The 14,991-nt window shown below is 48.1% G+C and overlaps 1 protein-coding gene across 1 annotated transcript in view; it reads right to left on the bottom strand.

Annotated features, from left to right (window-relative positions):
- Positions 1 to 14,665, bottom strand: part of pcdh7a (protocadherin 7a) — a 42,041-nt gene extending 27,376 nt beyond the window's left edge. The window contains exons 1-3 of the mRNA XM_031871938.1: positions 12,121 to 14,665; positions 8,988 to 10,164; positions 2,779 to 3,561 (exon numbers count right to left, since the gene is read on the bottom strand). Of these exons, the coding sequence (XP_031727798.1) occupies positions 2,779 to 3,561; positions 8,988 to 10,164; positions 12,121 to 13,541 (3,381 nt within the window). The 5' untranslated portion in view covers positions 13,542 to 14,665. The remainder of the gene's footprint in view (positions 1 to 2,778; positions 3,562 to 8,987; positions 10,165 to 12,120) is intronic.
- Positions 14,666 to 14,991: the final 326 nt, after the last annotated feature.

The following is a 14,991-nucleotide window of genomic DNA, read 5'->3' as shown; positions in this document are numbered from 1 at the left end:
GGGTCTTTAATGGTAAAGAAAGAGGGCCAGAGAGCGACAGAGGAGGAGCGAAGGGCGAGAGTCAAAGGGACGGGTAAAAAAAATAAAGAAACCGTTACTGGAGACACGCCTCAATGAAAAGAAAAGCATCAGATTAAAAGCAGACAAAACTGAAGCACAACAAGATCAAAAACAACCGCTATGACCTTTGTTGTGGTTGATGGAGGGCGGCTGACAGGGGAAGCGGTTTTGCGGCGGAGCCTGTGTTGTGTGTGTGCGTGGTGGCGGTTAGAGGGCAGAACGAGGCCACTTTGCCCATATTGACTGCAGTGCCATGTGACTGCTGTGATCATTAATGTGTCCTGATGCCAACGGGTATCCTGATGACCCACATCTCAGCAGTCCACTCTCTCTCTGGCTGCCACCCAAACCAGGCCTCGCTCTCTCTCTCTCTCTCTCTCTCTCTCTCTCTCTCTCTCTCTCTCTCGCTCTCTCACTTCCTCCCTGCCTCTCCCACTTGGAAGCAAATACTCCAGCCTTCTCCTTTACACTTTCTCCATCAGCAATGAGGGCTATCGAACCTCCATACTTTTCTGGTATCCACTAAAATAATATAATGCTTCAATGACAATTTTGCATATTTCAGACTTCATCTATTTCTCTGTTTGTAATTAGATGACATTTAACATTTAAGAACTTTAGCTTATTTTTTGTTGTAGAGAAACGAGTAAGGTTTCTAATAAGGTGCCTTTTGTTATCTGGACGTAAACTCGGGTATCATATTGGCACTAATATCGAAACATATCCCCCTTAATCAAAATTCAAAACACACACACACACACAGACACCAGCTGTCAAACGGACGGCGCAACAAACCAAAAATCTCACCATGCTTGGCTCTTGTACGTGAGACGTTTCTGGATTGTATTTAACAAATACGATCATGCTATTATTCTATCTTGTATCAAAACAAAAGTCTCCAGGAAACATCCCCCCCCCCCCTCTTTAACACTCTCATCTCCTGTTCATCTTTGTGTTCATTTGTTCCCATTGATATGGATGTTCTTCCTTCTCCTCTGTGAACAATTTTGATTAAAATAAGAGAGTCGACTGAGCTGTTTTATCATGTTCATCATGCCTCTTTAATGCAATGTTGCGCTTCATCCATGACGCCCGGTTTTTATCAATTGTTTTCATTTCAGTTTTTTTTTCTTTCTATTGGGAGCATCCTAGTTGGTCTGATGATGATGTGCTGACTTCAGATGAGCAGTTTTTGGGAGTTTTCACTGACCCAGTAAAGTAGCTTTGAAATGTTATCTCTCCTCCCCCCCACCTCCCCTCCCTCCCCTTCTCGTTTACTCTGTCTTCTTTCCCCCCTAACCTCCTATAATTCTCTCCCACTCCCGGTCTAATGCTTTTCCAAGTTCTGTCGGCGTCCCAGTTCCTGCATTTGGCACGTACTCGCCACATATTACTCCCCGAGTCTATCTCTCACTTGCACTCACATATAAAAACGCCGTCGTGAAATAAGCAGTCCCTCAAGCGCGGGTGACAGACTCCCGCAGACACAAAACCTGCCGCCAAACTGCTGGAGTTAACAGATTTTGACACGTTAGTGAATGTGAGCGCCCAAAGTCTTAGACACGTACACACAGGCCTGTGTATTGGTGTGGGGGTGGGGGCACACTTCACTGCTGCAGAGGAGTTAATTACCCCATACGATCAATAATTCATTACGCTGTCAGTTTGTGTCTACGCGTCTCCGTATGTGTGCTGGCATGTTTTGAGTGCACGTAAGCATGAACACCAAACTCTCCCAGTAAGCATTTTCTTTCCCTGGGAACGGCAGATTAAGCGGATTGACTCTGTAATGGATTAACCTCCGCGTGTGTGTGTGTGTGCGCGTGTTGAACAGGATCAGAGAGCCCCGCGTGTGAATTGATTAGCCTAAGAAGAAGCTCCTCTACTTCCTTTTTTAATGACTACATCAGCACTTTTTTCACCGCGGGGAGGATAAATGTAGGGGCTGTCTGTCAAGGAAACGAGACGCCGGCCCTTTAAGAAGGGTTAGCTGTCACTCACGCATCGCTCTCGGGAGCACACGCCGCGGACCAGGGGGACCCTACTGTGTCAGTGTGTCCAAGATGATAGATGGTGCCTGTGTGTGGGTGTGTGTGTGTGTGTGTGTGCGTGTGGGCGGAGGGGCGAGCGAACTGTCTGCGCGCAGTATTTTATTTGTCAGCAGGACTTCGACTTTTAGCTGGAGCTTCTCGAGCAAACACCAAAGCCGGTGCATTCATTATCAGTACAACTAATATTGTTTACGGAATAAGCATATATGCTAAATGGAGAAAGATAACAGCGTAACAAGGGAGGCAGAGACGCAAAATGACCAATTACCCTGCTGGAAGCAACTATTCGCCCACTCCCTCTGTGTCCTTACTCCAACTGAGATCCTCAGGGGTTTATACAGAGGGTACGCATGTGTTATACACACACACACACACACACACACACACACACACACACGCGAGCGCGCTGTCAGCGATTTTGTGGAGATGAAATGGTGTTTAAGACGTTAGCGGCGGGGTGTCGCGTTCGAGCGTGTCGACGGATGTGTGGAGGGGAAGAGATGAAGCCGGGGAGGAGGAGGAGACGAGAGAGTGGACACAGTGTCAAAAATGGCTGGTTTTGAAGACGGATTGACATAAAGAGTCGATAATCCATCTTAAAAATCTCAAAAACACTGACGGGTCCATGGATACTAAGTCACCCAAGTCCCTGCCCCAGAGCTCCTACCTGTTTGCTGTACTTGTTCCCAGTCTGGCAGCCATAGTCCGAGCACTGGTCAGATCCCAGGGACATGGCGTCCGCGTTGCCACTGCCCCCGCTGCTGCTGCTGCTGGAGCCGGCGCTCCCCACGCAGCCCCCGCTGCCCACAAAGGTGTTGGAGGGCGGCAGGTCCTGGACCGCTTGGTGCTTCTTGCCCTCGGCTGGGGGGGAGTGGGGCTGCAGGTTCACCGCGGGGAGAGGGGAGCTGGATTTGTAGTGCCTGGCAAGGTCCGGGCTCGACTGGTGCCTCCTGCCGCCGCCCATCCGTGGGCTGCCGGGGTCGCCTTCCATGGCGCAGTAGCGGGCCGCCAGGCGCTCGCTGGCGCTGCTCAGATCCTCCTCGTCGTCGTCGTTGGCCTGCCGACGCAGTCCGTTGACTGTGACAATACCGCTGTAGAGGGATCTGTCCGCCTTGCCTCCTACCACCACCGCGCTGCTGCCGCTTCCGTTGCGCTTGTCCCGTCGGGGTTTGCGCCCACGGTCCGACCCCCTGCCGCGGCCGGCCTGCGGCTGAGCCCCCGGAGGACTGAAGAAGTCCTCCTCTGGCTCCTTCTTACCGGCCTCGTAGCCATTCTTGCCCTGAGCGCCGCACTGCCGAGCCGTGACTACGAGCAGGATGACCAGGATGACCGCCGCGGCTCCCGCCAGGACGCCGATGGCTACGCTGAGACGCTGTTTCCCTAAAGCACGGTCGCTGTCCGGGTCCCCTGCGATGTCCAGGGACAGTGGAGCCATGAGACTTCGGGCCACCTGGGGGGAGAGGTAGCGGGGAGAGGTAGAGAGGAGAGGCACAAGAGAGAAGAAGAAGACGCAGAGTCAAGATGGAAAAAGCAACAAGAAGAGACACACCATAAATGAGGAAAAAAAAAAAGTCCAACTGTGACTCTAGAAGACGACACAGTGGGTGCGAGCCACAGAGAAACATCAAACAGCATCTTCCACTTAATTAAACTCATCAACGTGATTTTTAGTAGGGGAGCCTCTCCATTATTCCACGACACATAGAATGTCACTAAATATATAATTGCTCTTGCTACCCAGTTGCAGCATTTCAAATAGCGCCTGTAATTTCTCCGCTTGTGATCTCACATCATCTGCGCTGGTACAGGAAATGTCTGGGATTACGCTGTTTCAAGCTGATTAAAAGAATAAAGGGAAACTTTAGGGTTGGGGACAGTTGGGAGAGAGAAAAAAAAGTGTGAGAAACAGTCGATAAATGTGCGAATAAAGGCAGCAGACGTGCTGCGACTATATCCCCCCAGAACACAAACACATCTACTGTCTCGTCAAAGAACAATGCCCCTATTGTAAATGATAGCGTGGGCGTGGATTTGCTGAGGATTTGCTATCGCAATTTCTTCCGCACTGAGACTTGGATTGATGGATGGACAGATAGAAGGCTACTGTAAATGCGTGTGCTCTGTGGAATCATTTCGAGAGCCGTGTCCTGTCTGTCTCTCAGGGTCTTGTGGTTTGTTGGACAGTAACAGTTTTCATTTTTTTAAAGCGAGGCAAATCCATGATCGTCCACTCTGATCAATTTATATTAGGCTCATAAAACATTTCGTGTTTAGGTTTGAGATGGAGGAGACAAATAATGGTCTTCCATTATGAACCCATGTTTATGGCTGGCTGCACACACACACACAAAGTCATGCTCGCAGATTGTACTCTAATAAAAGCATCATTACAAGAAAGTGGGTTATGCTGAAGCACAAACAGCCATTACTGGTTATGGAGACACGCACTACAATAGACAATGAGGCTGTGGAGTTCTGGTCTGCCGAGCTCTGCTTGTATGGGTCAGGGTCATGAATCTGAATATGTCTAATCAATACATGGCAACTATGTTGGGGAGAATCATTATCAGGAGACCAGACGAACAACGAGAACGCACACACGCACGCTGAAACGTATGCATGCTCATACGCCGGCCCACACGGTGTGTGTGTGTGTGTGTGTGTGTGTAAGCTATGTCCATTAGCGAGACGACCCATTCTGCAGCCCTGACACATCGTCTCGGAGCCCCGCGCGACAATTCCTTTGGCCTGCCAAGGCTGGAAATTATACACTCGCGTAATCCCTGGTGCCTTCAGAGCGCTGGGTAATAAAGCTCTCGCAGGAACGAGTGCGGGAGAGACAGGGAGCGAAGGTGAGAGAGAAGTTGCATTTCAGCCCCCTACGGTGGCCAATAACTAAATAAAATAACTGCGGTATAACCTTGAGTGTTACTCCAGAGAGCGCCGCTCACACTGCTGCACCGCGGAACTCTACTATTACATTATCCAAGACGTATTATTGGGCTTACTCGTACGGAGACACATTAGTCACTCTCACTTCTCGTTACCCCCCCCCCCCCCCAGCTAAGAACGGGGCCGGGTCGTATTTCATTGTTTCATCGCCATCTATCTCTGGGTTAAGTTTCATTGTCTTTTTTTGAGCGACTTGTGTTGCTTCTGTTCCATTATTCTGCCTCCACTGCAGAGGGCCTCTCTCCACCAGGCTCCGCTCTCTTCCTCTCAGCCCCATTGTTCTTCCTTTGCCTGCAGTATTTTCTTTTCCATTCTCATTCTGCTGGGCATCTCTCTGGCTTAGCGCTCCCCTGCACTGTCTGCCGTACCACGTGTGTGCGAAACATAGAGAAAATAGAGACGCAGTGCCGTATGCACGTACCCTAATGCGACCGAACCGCCAAGTGTGCATGCAGAAAATGTGAGACAAGTCGCACGCCGCGTGCAAGCCACGTATAGCCCGTTCAAGTGCAGGTGCGTGTGCAGCATTTGTGTGGAGACTGTTAAAGTGTTCAGCAGCCGCCTCTAATGCTGTGTTCCGAGTGCATCCCTCTGACGCATCCCAAACTCCCAGTGGAATCTTCCGTTCTGCTGCATGGGCTTTGTTCCGGCCCGGGCTTAACACCACCATCCATCTCTCTATCTTATCCCCTCCGCTCTCCAAGGACTCGGTTATCTGCGTTGTCGCTGCAGACGCCGATGCTGCTACTAAGACGAGGAGTTCTACCCTGACCACACTATTGACCCAAAGGTGCCTGATCTCGGATGTCAATCAATGCCTGGTGATAGGGACCTGCAGTTTGGTAGTTCTTAGCTATTATTCATATTCAAAGAAAGCTGATTGTGCATATCTAAAAACTATTTCCAGATTAAAAAAATTAAAAGACTTTTGATCCGAGATGAAACAGTGGTTGTAAGAATGTGAAAATATCATCACTAAGAGCCTTAATCAGATCCACCAGACAGCATACTTCCGATGTACAAAGCACCTTACATTTTCCCAAATGACAACCAAGTCTCGCATATCACAACTACTTCCTCCAGCTCAATCTCTGCAGTATCATATTGTGGCTAATTACCAACATGTGGTTCACCCAGTACCGTTCGGATGGAAAAGACTGGAGTCATTTTCTGCCGCGGCGCTGCAGCAGTAGCAGACGTTTTCCTCCCCTAATTACATCTGGCATCCATCCACCACTCGGTTTGACTTCAATATGAGATGGAGGTATTCTCTCTTCAATGACTTCTACTCAATTACTCTGCCCAGTTCCTCCATACAATCCAACTAAACTATGCATATTGTAATCAAAAGGCGGCTTTTATACCGGCCCGGACACATTACATCCTATTGTTCCCTTCAATGGCCTCTGCCATTTATGCACGTTGTGGTTAATTTGCCTGTCAACACTATTGTTCCGCCGCTTACCAAGTGTTCTGCTCTAATCCTCACCAACTTGATTGTTCAATTTGTACTTTTCATTCTACTCTTAGGTGACAGCGTTACATTTATGAGGCGTTCTACACACTGGCTGGTGCTCGATATGCTACACCTTCTGTCTGTGCTCAGTTGTTCGTCTTTGTTTCAAAAAAGCAGTGCGGGGAAACACAACGTATTTTTGGACCCCAAGTTGTCTCGATATATGAGGTGGGTCAAAACTCTAAGGCTATGATTACACCGGATGTTTTTCTCCTGCCAAAACACGAGATTTAGCTGTAAGTATCGAGAGTCCCAAGAACCCAAGGGGCACACAGAGCACAGTGTTATTGTAGTTGCTATGCTACCGCCAAGAAGAGCTGCACAGTAACATCTGGAGCTGGGCGGTGATTCAGTTTGATGAGTCATCGTCTTTCAATGCTATAGTATTGTGTGGAAATCACATATCGAGATATCTTAATACGCAATTACATTTCATTTATGTCCATTGAAGGTCTCAGTATACACACTTTACCATGTAGTTATTTCATATAGACTATTTATTAATTGAATTATCTGAAAACATGCTATATTGTGATGTATACCGAGATATGAAATTACCTATATTGGGATAGAAGAGTTTGGCCATATCGACCTGCTCTTCTAACATCATTGAAAATGAGAAATCAGCTGAAGCTGACATTACGCACTTGGAAATATCCAATCCCAGAGGGGCTTCTGTTTTTTCACGAGTAGAAACACCCGGGGAGGCACCACAAATAATCATAACGTGCACAGCTTGCAGTAAAGAGGCCCTTGCTGCAAACATCTGCGCTGTAAGGTGTGTCTTCCTTGGAGATCACTATCTGGGTTGAGACAGAATGCAATGAAACACTTTTTGTATTTTGAGCATGTTGATACAAAAAGGAGCCTATTAAGGTATTCAAGGCTGGCGTGGTATTTTGGGTTGCCAACACAAACTTCGTTTGACACACTTTTGGGAAATTTCTGCCTCTTATCTCTTTTCCTCTCAAAAGTCTTTGCGCTGACTTCGGCTCACACTCCTTACGTCATGTTACATGCACAGACCTGACAGCTGAAGACCTTTTCCCTCAGAGAGAACGTGTTCTAAACAAAGTTTTGAGTATGTGAGTGTGTGTGTGTGTGGGGGGGTTAAAAACCCCAGGCTGCAAGTTTCAGAGCAACAAGGCCACTGAGGCGATTTAATTATAAGTCAATACAAATGACTTTGCCCACACCAGAGACCCAAGTTTTAGTAATTATTACCTGCCAGCAATTATAGCTTCGTTGAACATTTTTTAAAGCATAATAGGAAGTACATTTGATTAATACAATGAGGGCAGAGAAGAGAGAAAGATTTCCGGCAGCGTACCGTACGCTAAATTTGAACTGAAAGGTATTTCTGGTATCTGCAGTGAGTCTAGTCAATTACCTCTTCACCTCAGCGTGGATCTTTCATGCCAACGCTAACCTAGTACTCAAGTATTTCACTTTAATCCTGCTGTAAACATAATTCATTTAGAGCTTGGAGGGGTTTTCTCTAAGTTTGCCCACTTCTGTTGCTCTGCTCAGAGTTTGCTGCATAACACAATGAAAGCTCATCAATATTCAGGCCTATCGTGAAGAGACACTACTGAAGCAAAACTTCTATTCAAATGAACATGCTTCAACCTATTCTGTATTAAAAGGCAAAAACTGGGACAGGGCCATCTCTCTCTCTACCTCTCTAACACACTCACCCCTAATGCTCCTTCTCTCTCCCTCACTCACACACACACACACACAGACACATCTAATGCTCCTTCTCTCTCCCTCACTCACACACACACACACACACACACACACACACACACACACACACACACAGACACATCTAATGCTCTTTCTCTCTCCCTCCCTCTCTCTCTCTCTCTCTCTCTCTCACACACACACACACACACACCTAATGCTCTCAGCTCTGAGTTCAATGTACCATAAAAGAAGAACCACTCAGTAATAACACTTCTTTTAACCACGTGGTCATTATAAGAATGGATTCTGTACAAAGAACACTCTAACTACAAAGAAGCAGGCATTGCCAATAGCCCTCAAAAGAGGAATGGTCTTCTTTATCTGGGACAAATATAGACGCAATTATTTCCTCAAAAATGGGCAGAAAATTGCAACACCATGCGGACTGATGAAATTGTGTATTCGTCTCATTCTGTCAAGAAAATAATCTTCTTACCAGTTTAGTTTAAACAGCCACAATCAGTTGTCATTACCGCCCTCCTCCATTGTCATGTGTTATCCGAGTGGCCATTATGTGAATGGATCAAAGGACAATATCATCGCTGTCATTATGGGTTATCGTTACCGCACACACGCCAAAATAGCACAGTGGATTTCTTTCATTCAAGTTACATGTATTTTGATATATTTCACTTTACATCTTTAAATACTAAGCTTACCTGAACATCCACTAGGGTGGCGTTGGCCAAGCTCTCGTTGATGAAGACATGAACCAGGGCGGTGGCACAGAGGGAAGGCGCCCCGCTGTCATTGACCCGGACCACCAGGCGATGCAGGCCTCGGTGGCGCCGCTCCAGAGGTTCTGCCAGGGTGATCACCCCGTTGGTGTGGCCGATCTCAAACAGTTGGAAGGGATTTCCCCCCACTAGGGCATAGCGAAGGTCTGCATTGGGGCCGGTGTCGGAGTCTATGGCGGTCACGGTCCTGACGATAGTGCGGGCACTGCTGGCAGGTGGAAGGAGGGTGTAGGACTCATTTGCTGGGGAAGTGATTGAGGGGGCGTTGTCGTTCTCATCCGTCACAAAGAGCGAGACCGTGGCGGTTGATGTTTTGCGCGGCTCCCCTCCGTCCACAGCGCGGACACGGAAGGTGTAGGTGGAAAGCTTTTCTCGGTCAAACGACGCCGAAGAGTAGATAGTTCCCGTGTTGTTCTCAATGGAAAACACCTCTTCTTTCTCTTTCTCGCCATCTTCGCCTTCCACCGTCTCCTCCGCCTTCTTCTCATCGACTCCATCCATCTCCACGAACAGACTGAGTTCTGCGTTCTCGCCTTCGTCGGCATCAGTCACGGTGACCATGCCGACTGCGCTGTTGGCGGCCAGGTTCTCTTTCACGTAGAATGTGAAGATTTCCTGAACAAACTTTGGGGCATTGTCGTTGCGGTCGGTCACCTGAACGACAACAGTCGCGGAGCCTTGCAGGGAAGGTGTGCCCTTGTCCTTGGCAATCACCCTGAGTTCATACCTCTCTCGCAGCTCGCGGTCCAGAACCCCGGTGGCACGGATATCTCCATTATTTGCATCTATGTAGAATGGCCCGTTTCCAGCAGTGTCCAGGGAATATGCGATCTCCGCGTTCTTGCCACTGTCTGCGTCTGAGGCTAAAACAGTAACTACCCTCTCACCAGGCGAGTTGTTCTCAGCAAAGTGGACCTCCACGACGCTCTGGGCAAAGGCCGGGGCATGGTCATTGATATCCACCACTCGCACCATCAGTGAGCTGTTGCTGGACAGGCTGGGGCTGCCAGAATCTACTGCCACAATGGTGACACTGTACTCTTTGGTGGCCTCGTAGTCCAGCAAGGCGGAAGTATGCAAGAAGTATTTTTTCTTATTCCTGTGAAAATAATTAGAAAATAGATTTCATGAATTTGGTTGTTACCGTAGACAAAAATAATACAGATATTGTCAAACAAAAATACTAGTGCTGCTGCCTTTTAGTCAATTAGTTGACTTATCATTCACCAAGATGTCGGTAGACTGAAACAATATTTTACCAGTGACCATTGTGTTGGTCTTTTTGTGGGGAATGTTCTAATTTATACTAACAAAATACCAGAAAATAGTGAAGGTGACATCCTAAAAGGCCTTTACACTTAAGGGGCGTGACGAATAAACGACACGAAAATGCGAAATACGGATATTTAGCATCAAAACTATTCATACCGGAAGCTATGAATTTGCAACTTTTGCAGCACTTTTTCAATAAAAGGTTCAAATAGATTTATGCACCAACAAATGGAATCCTATTGACCCAGAGCAGCGTCTGTCAGTCTGGCTGAGGTCAATTGTTTCATAGCCTAAGATATTGTAATCTATTTTATCAAGTTTCCTTTTATCTGAGTGAATTTGAGTCCTGATTCTGTTAAACAGTTAGGCAATGTATTGTTTATGTTTAGGGCTTTTATTGTGAAAGGTAAGAGCGGAAGGAGGGTATCTGGCCTGCGCTGCCTTTGTCAAGGTTGAAAGGACTAATAAAGTCTGTCGTTGCATCTGGAGAGGGACCAGAGAATTACTGGAATATTTGCTTGAAAAATGTCTGAAACCCTTAATTGATCATGAAAGTGGTTGGCAATCAATTTTCTTTGAATCGACTAAATCGATCAACCAACTAATCCTTTTAGCTCTAAAATGCTTTGTTCTTTAATAAGACACAATTGATTTCAAGAGATCTTCCTGCATGACTGCAGTCATCTGCAGAGAGACAATAATACTGGGGAAACTGTGACTGATTCAAAAAAAATTAAATCTACTAATAATTTGCTGAAGACCTATCATGATTATTAGCTACTCTGACTCAGACTTTCCTTTGTCAAGGACAGCCCTAAAGTCAATACAACAACCAGCCTTATTGCACAGGTGTCATAGCTGTGGCAGTGGTATCCTAAGATGGCCTACGCCATTTCCCTCACTCCCTCCATTCAATACCTTTAGGAAATATCTTTACAATTGACTGAAGGGTCCTGACATTTACAGCCTGCACTGTAGTAGCGATATAAATAAAAAACTTGACTTGAATGAATATTTATGCATACAGATTGTATGACATTCAAACTACTCTGTAGCCTTAGCAAATGACTTGCACCACTTGAACCAAGCTTAGATTAAATCTCAACGCAACAACACTCCACTCTCCTCGGAATCCGCTGGAGAAAATAGAAATTGTAGTAATTCCTCCTGGAGCAGTAGTGTGGGTGAGACTTGTAGCAACTGCATGCTGAATGTGTAGTTGGCATGGTTAGAAAACATATTGGATAAAAACAGTACCAGCCTCTGGTAAAACAAAAAAGAAATAAAAGAAAAAAAAGACATACATACTGTTTCTCCATGAATGATGTCTGTGTATCTAATCATTATGGCCATTCCCTCAACGAATTAGAACAGTTTTAAATGAATTGTTCTTGGTATCTGCAATTCAGGTGCTTAATGGCACATATCCAAATATTAGTAGCTTATTATGTACATAGTTGTTTCTGTGCCCCCTCAGGTAACATGGGGCATTATACTGAGCTATTATTTAAAAAGCATCATTTCTTCATGATTACCTCATCATTACTTGGCTCCCTCAAGAAAAAGTGGTGCATCATCCATACCCGACTGACAGCGGCTGATCATTAGATACTGGTTCATTACTTCAGTATCTAGCAGTCTGTTTTCTTAGTAACTTATTATCTTGCATATAATCCTTTATTTCAGAGTAATTCAGGAACTACTAACCAATAAGCAGTTCGTTCTTTCCTTTGTAATGGATTTTTGTAACATGCCGTGAGGTGTTACCTTTGGTTTGGCTTACCTGTCAAAGGCTTCGTCTGCAGGTAGTGGCGGTAGCGCCGTTTCACCAGCTGGCTTCAGCGTGAATGGGACATCTCCTACAACCGTGCACGTCACGGCCCCATTCTCTCCCTGGTCTCGGTCTGACACCTGAACCAGAGCCACGGGGGTGTCCACCAGGACGTTTTCCGGCACCAACGCTGCACCATCTCGGACCGGGATCCGTCCGATCTTTCGGATCTCCACGACGGGCACGTTGTCGTTTTCATCCCGGACGGCCAAAATCACAGTGGTGCGGTCGGTGCGGGGTGGCTGACCCCGGTCTCTTGCCGTCACTGTGAACCTCAGTTGCGCCACGTCTTCCCTGTCGATCCTGTGGAGGACGCTCAGCCATCCAGTGGACTCGTCCAGGCGCAGGAGTCGCCGGACGGATTCGGTGGCCGCTCCGAAGACGTACTCCACCTGCCCGTTGACTCCAATGTCGCGGTCGGAAGCTCTGACCTGGAGGACGGGTGTACCTGGAGGGGCATTTTCTGCCATTTCTGCCTCGTACGTGGACCTCTCAAACTGCGGGCTGTTGTCGTTCACATCAGTGATGGAAACGCGAAGCAGGGCTTGGGAGGAACGTGGTGGGTTCCCTCCGTCTCGAACCCTGAGGACCAGTTCGTACGAGTCCTTTAGCTCGCGATCCAATGTGCCTTTCACAATGAGCTGCGGCTGTTTTTCGCCATCTGGTATATCTGCAACTTGCAGTTCAAACACAGTGCTCCTGGGTCCTCCTCCACTATCGCCACTTCTACCCCTCCGGTCCCCGAGCCCCTCCACTCTAGCGATGGGGTTCCCTGCTGCCGTGCGTCTCGTGGAACTCGGCCCAGTCGTGCCATCTTGAATCAGCTCGTAGCGGTCGATGCCATTCCGTCCAAAATCCCTGTCCGTTGCTGTGGGCAGCAGGTAAAGGGTTCCTATTGGACGATTCTCCTCCACCGAGAGCTGGAGCACAGGTGAGGGGAAGGAAGGTGTGTTGTCATTGATGTCAGTTATGACCACGCGGCCCTCAAACAGGTCCACCCAGCTCTGCAGGGGGCCAATCACTGACACCTCGAAGTCCAAGAAGCACTCGTTCTCGTCAAATATCATCTGGCACTGCTGGAGCTTCTCCCGGTCGATGCGCCGCGCACCCGTCGTCAGTTCACCTGTCACGTTGTCAATCTTGAAGAACTCTGAGCCGCTCTCCAGGGCGAAGGTGACGTCTCCGCTGCCCGTGCCCGCAGTGAGGCCAAGGTCGGCGGCCACGTTGCCGATCTTGACGTCAGGCGGGCCCTCCTCCGCCACCCGGTAGCGGAGGGCTGATTCGGCGCCCGGCAGCTGAGTCAGCAGCTGCAGCGCAAGGACCACGAGGCTGAGAGCCTGCGCCGCGGAGTGCACTGCGCCAAGCCTCTGCATGGCTCCTTCTTCTTCCTCTCTCTCTCGCTCCTTCTCCGCTGTCTGCCTCCGAGCCGCGGCTCCTCTCCTCTTTATTGGTGCTTTGTGGTCCGGTGCGGCTCACAGTGTGGGTGTTTGATTTATCCGTTTCTTACCTTCTTCTCTATCGCTCTCTGCGGACTGACGCCTGAGGTCCGGGGAAACTGCTCCCGCACTCTCACCGTATAGTTCACTTAAGCGGTGCGGATTCCTTTTCCTTTTTTTATTCTCCTCCTGTACTCTGCGGTGCTCCCCCCCAACTTCTATAATAATAAGGTCTTGCCGGGCTGTTCACGCCACAAACATGTCAAAAAGCCCATCCTGCTGCGAAAAAAAAGTAAACTAATTCACCAGCGTTTGATTAAATCACTTCACTCCTTCTTTATTTCCCGGAAATCGGAGAGCTGTTCCGCTGTCAAGATGGTTATCAGCTCACAATGCCATTTGTAAATTATTTTTAAATTGTTTTTATTCCAGTCACATTTGGGACAGCGGCTTTCTCACAGTTAGAAACTGCAATGCAGCACCACACAAAAGAAGCAAAACACACTGCTCAGCTCTCCGGACGCCGATGAGAATGAACTCGCATCCCCAGAATAAGGAATGAAAGTCAGTTTGGGTAAAAAAAAAAAAGAAATATTAAAAAAAGTCTTTGGGGTGCTGCTGCTTGGATCTTACCTTCAGAATTGGCTGCGTTTTCCTATTTTTCCCCTCTTCCCCGCAGTGGAGCAACGTGCCAAGCCGAATAATTCCTTCACGCAAGTTGCGAAGGAGACAAGAGTGCTTTTCAGAGCGAGTTTCTCCTGATATTTCTTATTTTTCCCCTCATCAAACAAAAACAAATTAGAGCCTCTCTCGGTGGGGTTAGAGTGGAGATTCCAACATCCTCAGCATCGTCGTCGATCCAGCGTAATCCCATGCAGCCTGTGTTCGGGATGGATGTCTCGGTGACGGACCGAGTGTAGTAGATGCGTCTTTTTCCAAGAGTCCCGCATTCTCTCTCTCTCCCTGTGTGTGTGTCTCTCTCTCTCTCCTCCACATGCGCCTCCTCCTGCTTTTTTCCCCTCCTCTCACCTGCACTGCTTGGGACTGCTGCTGCCGATCTCCAGCGATGCTGCAGTCTCTCTCTCTCTCTCTCTCTCTCTCTCTCTCTCTCTCTCTCTCTCTCTCTCTCTCTCCCCTCTCTCTATCTCCCCCTCTCTCTCCCCCTGCTACTGCAACATTTTTTTCCCCGGCCGCGTAACTCGATCGCTGAGCTGTAACGGGAGAGGCAGTAGAGGCGGTGTTGGGTCGCCGTGTGTGCGTATGTCGGTTACCGGGGACAGACCCCCCCCCCCCTGTCATATAGGAAGATTAAATGGCTCCGTGTCCCGGCTGCTGACAGCTCCTGGTGGGAAAATATCTTTATTCACACATTCATACAAAGGACAAA

Source organism: Anarrhichthys ocellatus, unplaced genomic scaffold (assembly GCF_004355925.1).
Source record: "Anarrhichthys ocellatus isolate YVR2014 unplaced genomic scaffold, GSC_Weel_1.0 scaffold61, whole genome shotgun sequence".
Classification (NCBI taxonomy): domain Eukaryota; kingdom Metazoa; phylum Chordata; class Actinopteri; order Perciformes; family Anarhichadidae; genus Anarrhichthys; species Anarrhichthys ocellatus.
Note: the sequence above shows the minus strand (reverse complement) of the source record. Positions and strands in the feature narration are given on the sequence as shown.